This window comes from Alosa pseudoharengus, unplaced genomic scaffold (genome assembly GCF_046254945.1).
Source record: "Alosa pseudoharengus isolate Yale_2024_CS ecotype anadromous, Long Island Sound unplaced genomic scaffold, YU_APseudo_1.1 YU_APseudo_1.1_scf_17, whole genome shotgun sequence".
Taxonomy (NCBI): domain Eukaryota; kingdom Metazoa; phylum Chordata; class Actinopteri; order Clupeiformes; family Clupeidae; genus Alosa; species Alosa pseudoharengus.
The window spans coordinates 15,958,754-15,967,608 of NW_027468640.1; the positions used below are offsets into that span (position 1 = coordinate 15,958,754).

Below are 8,855 nucleotides of genomic sequence, written 5' to 3' on the forward strand. Positions count from 1 at the left end.
TCTCAGTCGCTTTGGTGCTTTTCTCAGATCAGAATTAAAATTCTCATAACTATTAGTTCAACCTCCACAACATTTAGTCATTTGTGCACATCATAGTAGCAATTTCTCCTTCCTCTGAACAAATTGCAAATGCTTTTGGACATGTATCAGTTGCTTTCATACAATTCTCTGCTGTTTTTTAACATTATCATTTGCTTATGTCATGTCAGTCAAAATGAACTATACTTATGGATACTGAATAGTCGTTCCCAATAAAACTAATAGTCTTCATTTCATTGCTTGAGTCATTCCATACAAAATTGGTGAACTAGTTATCAAATTCTGTCACAATGCTGTAGAATTGCAAAGAGCATACAGTAAAAATGTACGTATTCAGTGTCTTGTACTCACTTACTCCCCTAACTACAGCAATGTGTAACTTTACTGTAGTTTTCAAATGGCTGTACATGTACTGTATAGTGCTGTCTTGAGCATGTTCAGGTAGTGTCACCGAGTTCTGACCTTTTTTTTGCATTGGAAAACACTGAGAGAACTGTCATAATGAAAACATGACAAAGCCATTTGACTAGTTCATAAACGATGGTGTCAAGACTTCTCATTTTGATGACACTGACAGTTTCATTGACATGAATACCTGCTTTTGAGGAATGGACTATCCATTTTGAGCAAGTGACGTGCTTTTGCAGGTCATCCAATAGGTTTTGCAGTTTGCACTAATTGTTTTGAGAAATGCACTAACTGCTGTGCAAATGTTAATAGTGATGTGAGAATAGCACCAAAGCGACTGAGAAAAACTGTAAAACAAAAATAGACCAATCTTCTAAAATGGATTTTTTCGCGTCGCGAACGGAACGCTTCAGTTACGTGCCTGGTGTAGCGTCCCTGTTAGACTCATCACTATGCCTGTCCCTGGTCATTAGCCTCACTCGATTTCTTTTCTTCACCGGTGTGTGTCTGTCACTCCCACACTGTTTATTCTTCTTCTGATTCTTTCATTTAGTTTCATTCAGTTAAATATTTAGGATGCATTCTACATGGTGTAACTTATTATAAATACATTGGTACTGCTACACAACAGAAGGAACAAATTAAAGTATGAAGAAATTAAAGTATTTAATGCTCTGTTTCTCCCACTCTCTCTCTCTGTCTCTCTCTCTAGTGTTGGACCTGCCCCTGTGTCAGGATAGCCAAGACAGCCATCAGACCACCTTCACCATCTACCCCCCTAACCCCCACCTGCTGAGCCCCAAGTCCCCCCGCATGGAGGTGCAGATCATCCCACGCCCGCGGCCTTCGCCCATGCGGCCTCGTATCGACCCCTGGAGCTTTGTCTCCGCGGGCACTGCCCGGATCGGAGGGACTGGTGGCGGCGGCAGCAAGCCGGGAACCCCATCGGACGCCCGATCTCCCGGGGCTTCGCCACTGGGCTACCAGCTGTCTCCCACCAACCCTTTCATCACGAACTGCGGGCACCCCTTCCCCTCGCCCGAATATGACCCTTTCACCCTCAAGGCCCAGCCGGCGGCCTCTATGTCCATCGACTCGCCCACGCCTTCGCCCTTTGACCCCTTCTCGGCTCCGCCCTTCCCCACCGCCAGCACCGCCGCCACAACCTCGCGCTCAGCGCCGTGCTCGGCCAACGGGAGCCCGACGCTGTCCTCGCTCCGCGTGGCGCCGCTGAACCCGGCTGACTCGCCCTTCGTGGACCTGGGCTGGGCGGCGACGACGGCAGCGACGTCAATGACGCGTGGACGACCAGTAGAGGTCGCCAGAGAGCGGCTGCTGTCACCGCGGAGAGCTCTGGGTCTCAGTCCCTTCAGGTCCCCAGCGCAACTCAGAGACGATCGCTTCTGAATACACACACACACACACACACTCCCATACACACACACACACACAGGATGCCCCTCCCCATCACAGCCTCACAGGGAGATCCAAAACCGAGGTCTCATTTTTTCCCTTATGTATTTTTATTGGGGGGGAGGGGGGGGGGGTAAGTCATGGAAGGGCTTTCTCTGAGGAAACATGGTGAGTTGTCCTTTTTTTAGGGCACAGGGGATTTGGACTCTTTTGGACTAAAAGGAAAAAGAGAAGAGGAGATGGAGAAGAAAGGATACATAACAGGAAAAGGAGACTCCACACACACACACACACACACACACACACACACACACACAAACACACACAGCTCCAGCAGAGGCCTATTCTGGAAAATATAGTGAGAGACCGGGAGAGGGCCATAACCAGGAAGTTTGGGTACATCCGCTGTGTTGCCATGGAGATGAGAGGAATGATTGCCGCTAGGGCTCATTGACTTACACACAGATTCTCTGAAAGTCTGTACCCAAACAGATTCTCTGAAAGTCTGTACCCAAACAGATTCTCTGAAAGTCTGTAAAAAATCCAAAACAAGAAAAACACAAGGTCGCTAATGCCATGAATTTCTGCTTTCTGTGTCTGGACCTATCCAAACGAGCAAACGAGTCTGCTTAAAACCCGACTGGTGGGAGTAACGGTCTTGCGTTGATCTGCCCAATCACAGGCCTGTATTTATCTGTCATGTCAAAGTATCTGTTTTGTGAAAGGGTTGTGTTTTGCGCTTCTCAAGTGTCCTCACAGTATGCGATTCTCATTTGCTCTCATTTGAGAGGCTAACCGGTTGTATTTTTTTTTAAGGGGGGGGGGGTGACACACTGGCTACAATGTGGAAAAACGACACACACACTCAGACACATGTACCCAAACATGTACACAAACATATACAAGCACACATACATATTCACATCAGGCTTGTGCAAAATTCCAGAATTGAATTGAAACTGGCTCTTAAATTCCAATTCAATTCTTGAATTTCACTTGCATTTCAATTGAGGTAGCAAACAGGAAGCAGAATTGCAATTCGAATTGTGCACAACTGATTCACACACACAAATACATAAATGCGCACACCACTTACACACACGCACATATACTCACACAAACACACACACACACTTCCTGTCACTCTAAGGTTTGTCAGCCTTGACTATAAAGACTGTGAGTGATAATACTTTCAGAGCTTGAATGTTGCTGCTTGGGGAGTGTTTCAGTCCAAGAGATGTGAGGATTGTACTGTGGGCCACACCTACACAAATCCCATTTCTATTTTTCTTTTATTTGCAAAGTTTTTATTTTTTGGTCAATGGAGTGAAATGTAATCCACAAAGTCAAGCCTGTTCCTCCAAAAATGGCAGATTCCCGGCATTCTGAAAAACATTCCAGAACACAAATGAGCTTTTGACCCATGATGAAGAAAAGCTAAATAAAAGAACGAAAGACAGGGAGAGAAAAAGAGAGAAAGAGAAAGGACACACATACACATACACACTTAGACACACACACACACACACATACACTCTACACATTCCACACAATCGTGCCAAAGAATGTGACCGCTCAGGCCTTTTTGTTTTTTGGCCACCCTTTACTGAGAGTCCTGCCACCATTGTCCTGGTTCCTTCGGTTCCTGAGACTCCCTCCAGAACCCGCTCTGACCTTGGGCCTTGCCCGTGGCAACACCAGGCTCGTAGGTGGAGTGGGTGATTTATTCCGGGGTGGGCCGTGTGGAAAAATCAGGGCTGGCAAACTACCATGGGCTTCCACCCTGACTAGGGATTTGTTTCCGGACACAACGCAGGGGAGGAACAGAAGGCGATGTACAATTAAGCCATGGTATGCTAACATGTAAAAAAAAAAATCTGAGGTGTTTCTGCTCAGCTTCAACACCTACAGGGAACCAAATCAAGACTGAGAATTTTTACTCTCACCACTACATACTGAATGGCTGGGAAAATAAGAGATATCGAAAGGTCAGAGGGGTATCCATCGGTTTTCATTTAAGTACACACTACAAAAGTTAGTAATGTACTTTGAGAGAAGGCTGTTAGTTTTATCTTATTCAAATGATGAAGTGTTAACACCAGACAGCTCTCGTGATTGGTTCAGAAACTGGACACCTCGTATTGAGCCGATTCTTCTTTATTTTCTCTCGCTTCTGCACCATCAGGCAAACAAACTACTGACTGGATCTTGTCTCAATCCATTCTACCTCTGTTCCAGGGTGATGTCCACACATCCTACTCAGATCTTTATCTTTGTGGCGGTTCATGTGGTTAATGTTAGTGAGTGAGGCAATGAGAGCATCCCAGGTGTAGGAGCTTAGGCATAGAAAGTGGTGCTAGCTGTGTGAAGGAATCTAAATCGCTAATACAGCTCGTGTTGCAAGCCAACATGGCTAGTTTTTCTGTCAGAAGGCTAACTGTATGTTGTCTGTTGCTGTCTCTTTCCGGCCCGCCGTGCTTTACAAGACAAATCATTCAGTGGTCTCATGCTAACATGTTTTCATTTCAAGCACTCAAGTAATATCAAATAGTATTTCACTGTGAAACAGCAGCATAGGCTAAATCCATTAACTAGGTATAGGCTAAGCATCAGATTAAGACGTGAAATGTGTGAAGGGCTTGGGATCCTGAATATAGGCTACAGTAAACAACTTGCTCTGCTATTCACTGCTGTGGGTTTCCTGTGAATGATAATCAGAAGTGACAATCTGCTTTCATAATAGTTAAGGACCCCTAGGCAAGAAAAGCCAAGGATTTTTTTTTGCCTGGTGAATGATGTGCTCTTTCAGAAAAGAAATATCAGGGCAAATAAGTTCAACTCTCAAATAAGCATCACTTGCAGTTGATAATCTGTGGATCAGTTGTGGGAGTGTTTCCTCAGAGTGCAGTGTTTGTGGATATGACTGAGATGTGTTGGCTCATTTAGACAGAGGACAATGTTTTTCCCTTTTTTTAATCATGTTGTCCATCCTTTTAGTCTTAAAACAACACAGAAAGCACTCTAAATCAGAAAGATTTCTGAAGAGGCTATTCACTCTCACTCTCGCAATTCTGAATTTGATAGACATGCTAAGTCAATTTGAGCCCTTCCTCTAATCACTGATGATGAGGAGGAGAATTCATGTCATAGCCTCCATGACTCCCAAGTTGCAGGAGAAATATAACCAGGACAGGTTGGGAAACTTTAGAACAACCGCAAGCCTTCACTAAAACCAAAAATGGTTCGGTTCACTTCTAGGGTGTGTGTATTTTAAAGGATATTAATCACTAAAGCAAGTCAGGCTGCCAATTCTTTTTGTTTTCCTGCAGTTGAGCAACTTCCTCTCTCTTTGAGATCCGTTGGGCTTTTTTCCCTTGTTCAAGGTCACTGCTGATTTTGGACTTGTGTTCCATAATATTCCATTCATTCCTGCCTTTGTATAGTTCATGTGGAAACTAAAATCGTCAGCATAAAAAAAACATAAGCAGTATCAGCGTTTTAGGCCCCTCCGTGCACAGCATCAACAGACATTCAGCTCAACTTTTCTTGGAGCTGTTCTCTCCCTTTTCAATGAGCTTGTCCTCACTAGTGTCACGACTAACACAAGCACAGGACTGTTCTTGAGTCATTTTTTAACATCAATGGGCAAGTGTACTCCAGGGTGGCGTCCAATCAGAGCTCTCGAGACAATCACCTGGAGCCAGTGAGGCGAAGTTTTCTTCTGAGCTAGAATGACCCTGCTGTTCATTCACAACTCATGGCTTTCAGTTAAGGTCATCCTATCATCAGTCCACTGCCTCCCGGAACCCCATAAAGTCACATACTCCAAATTAAATCACTTGGAACACGGGATTCTGTTGTCTAGACGACAGGGTTCTCACAACACATTGCTAAGAGCAACTGAACCAGGTTACTGTAAACAAATACAGACTTGGGACTAAAGCATAAAGAAGACACTGTGATAGGCTGCACACAGCCTGAGACCACACACTCTCTCACACACACATACACACACTTCCTTTCTGTGTCAAAACTCAACCACTGTAGCTAGAACTCTTTGGCTTGTAAAGAGTGCTGTTGACTGGCGACTGAAACAAACACTTGGCAAGTAACCTGGGCAGGACTTCCTGGTAGTTTCTCCAGAAAACACCTCCTTCAGCTGTAGTCTTAGCCTTTTGCCAAAGATGGGTTGCCAACTACCTCGCCTCTCAATCTCTGACCTAGGAACGAGCCATGATCAATAGCCTAACTGAGTTACTGAGAAAAGTCCTGACAAATAAAATAATAATTATTATTATTGGGACTTTCATGTTAGATGTTGATTGGGTCTCTAGTAAGCATGAGGGGGAGTGGATTGTGATTTGTGGATGTACCCACTTGTGGTGCAGTGGGGTGTAATTAGCTGGGACTTAACGGAAAGACAACCATTTTAGTGACGATCAATCTGCCTGGCGCAATCACACAGAAGGGTTGCCTGTGTGTTTTCTTCCTCAGTTCTGAGTACTGGAGGAATCTCCCCTGTGGTGAGCATTGAAACAGATACAACATTCATGTAGCTGAGAGATTATAAAACAAAAAAGATAAGAATTTTAGAACTATTGATATTTATTCAAGGCCTGTATACACTGGACGAAACACTTCAACAGGCCTCAGACAAATTCCACGCCAGGATGCTTGATTTAAAGTGTTTTTTTTTTTGTGTGTTATTGTTCTTTTTTCATGCCTTGTCATTTTCCTTTTTGTGTCTCTTTTTTCCACCTTTGTGTTGTGTCTTATTTTCACTGGAGTAGAACCAAGGTATGGGTGCTGCAATGTGCAAATACAGAATCTTTTTCTCAATATTCTCAATATTAAATGCAGTGTGAGGATAATCACACTGTATTATCAGCCATGTGTGTGCGTTTTCATAAGACTACATGAAATGCTTTTGTTAACATACAAGCAAAACAAACAAAAAAGACTGAATGACCTTTATAGGTACACATACAAGAGTTGTGAGCAATATGAGAATCTGAAGAAATCTTAACTCTGCAAAGGTGTGATTGCAGAGTTTCTTTTCACTTTTTACACTTTTGCTTTTTATTAGTGCATTTTCTGCTGATTTTATTTTCTGATGTTTTGTTTTTCCAACCATAGGCTTTATAAGAAATACAAATATATATTATATTTCATATACATCTCAAAGCCAGCATTTGGTATAAGACGTTGTTTTTTTTATAAACAGACAAAAAAAAAACAAATCTTCTGCCTCTATGCTCGAGGTGTTCTATTCTTGTGTTTCGTTGTTGTTTATTTTGTTTGTTATTTGTTTATTTGTGAAATCTTCTACTGGGCTGGGCCTAATCTTTGAGTCTGTAAGTGATTTGAGTGAGTGCAAGAATGAGTGCGTATTTTGTGTTTGTGTTCAACTATTTTAACGGGGTTTTAACCTGTGGAACATTAAGAAAAATGTACAAAAAAAGACCAGAAGTGAAACAAGACCAAATAAAATTTTAACACAATCTTGAAGAGGACTGTGGGTTTTTTTTTTTGTGTGTGTAACATCCTTCTAACCATCCTTCATGTACAGATTTGTCAATCCTCCTGATGAACAAACCGAATCATTGTACGATGGCACTTTTAAAGCATGAGGGAAGTTTGGATGGAGGTCTATACATTGTAATACTTTTAGGCATAAACTTTTCATGCATAAAGTTTACATGTTTATTCTAATGGCTTATCAAGGTCATGCACTGATTCCCCCATCCACCGAATGGATCTCATATTCTAATAGCTTCTCAGGGTCATACACTGATTCCTCCATCCACTGAATGGATCTCATATTGAGAGCCTTCAATTGTACTAGTCCAGGAGAGTGGTTCCTCTGAAGTGGGTGACAACTGCTTGCAATCTTGTATTAATTTTAAAACGTTCAAATCTTTAAATACCTGGCGTTGTCATTCACCTTATGTTATAATCAATCTCACAATAGGTGCATGCTATAACCCATCTTTGACTCAAAAGTCTTCTTTTGGCCTGCTACAGTGATGCCATCTGGTCACCACTAGATGGCGAAGTGAATAACATTGAGGCAGAGCTGCAGATAGAGTTTGGACAGCTTCTCAACAATAGGTGCCATACTGGTGCCCTATTGTGACCTAAAGTCAGACGGCTGTACAGTGTAATCCTACGGGACAAACATGCAACATCAAAGTAAACCGTTATTTTCACTACTCTCAGGCTCATAAATATTATTATGGTGTCTAATTAATTTTACACTCAAACTGTGTTGTCCCTATCTGGACATAGAGATGTGTTAAAAAACAACACAAGTTGTGTTATTCTCAACACACACTGTGTATACTTTTAAAATGAATAACAAAAGCAATGTGTTAGGCGAGTTGTGTTACATTCCTACATGTATATATGTCTGTTTACCGCTCTGTTTAACTGAGAAACGGTATGAAGTGACAGGTTGCACAGTCAGTCCATGTTTTACCTTATTTTCCATTCCATGACATGTCTTTCTCATAACAACCCCCAAAAATGAAGAGGGTACCGGGAGAAGTTGTGACCGACACAGATCACAGAACGCTTGGACGGAGTGGGTCACACACTGGGCCTGAGTTCGGTGGTGATATAGGTAGCAAGCTACATCAAGCCGGAGACTCCGAAATGGGCGAGACCTCTCTGGTGAAGTGAAATTGAATAAACCATTCACATGCAACCAGTGTTTAATTCTGATCTATCTATTTATCTTTTATTACAGTTTTTCTCAGTCGCTTTGGTGCTTTTTTCAGATCAGAATTAAAATTATCATAACTATTAGTTCAACCTCCACAACATTTAGTCATTTGTGCACATCATAGTAGCAATTTCTCCTTCCTCTGAACAAATTGCAAATGCTTTTGGACATGTATCAGTTGCTTTCATACAATTCTCTGCTGTTTTTTAACATTATCATTTGCTTATGTCATGTCAGTCAAAATGAACTATACTTATGGATGCTGAATAGT

At 42.3% G+C, this 8,855-nt stretch overlaps 1 protein-coding gene across 1 annotated transcript in view; it reads left to right on the top strand.

Annotated features, from left to right (window-relative positions):
• LOC143127284 (mitogen-activated protein kinase kinase kinase 11) overlaps positions 1-7,368 on the top strand; it is a 51,085-nt gene extending 43,717 nt beyond the window's left edge. Inside the window, exon 10 of the mRNA XM_076288680.1 lies at positions 1,160-7,368. Coding sequence (XP_076144795.1) covers positions 1,160-1,854 — 695 coding nt within the window. The 3' untranslated portion in view covers positions 1,855-7,368. The remainder of the gene's footprint in view (positions 1-1,159) is intronic.
• The last annotated feature ends 1,487 nt before the right edge of the window (positions 7,369-8,855 follow it).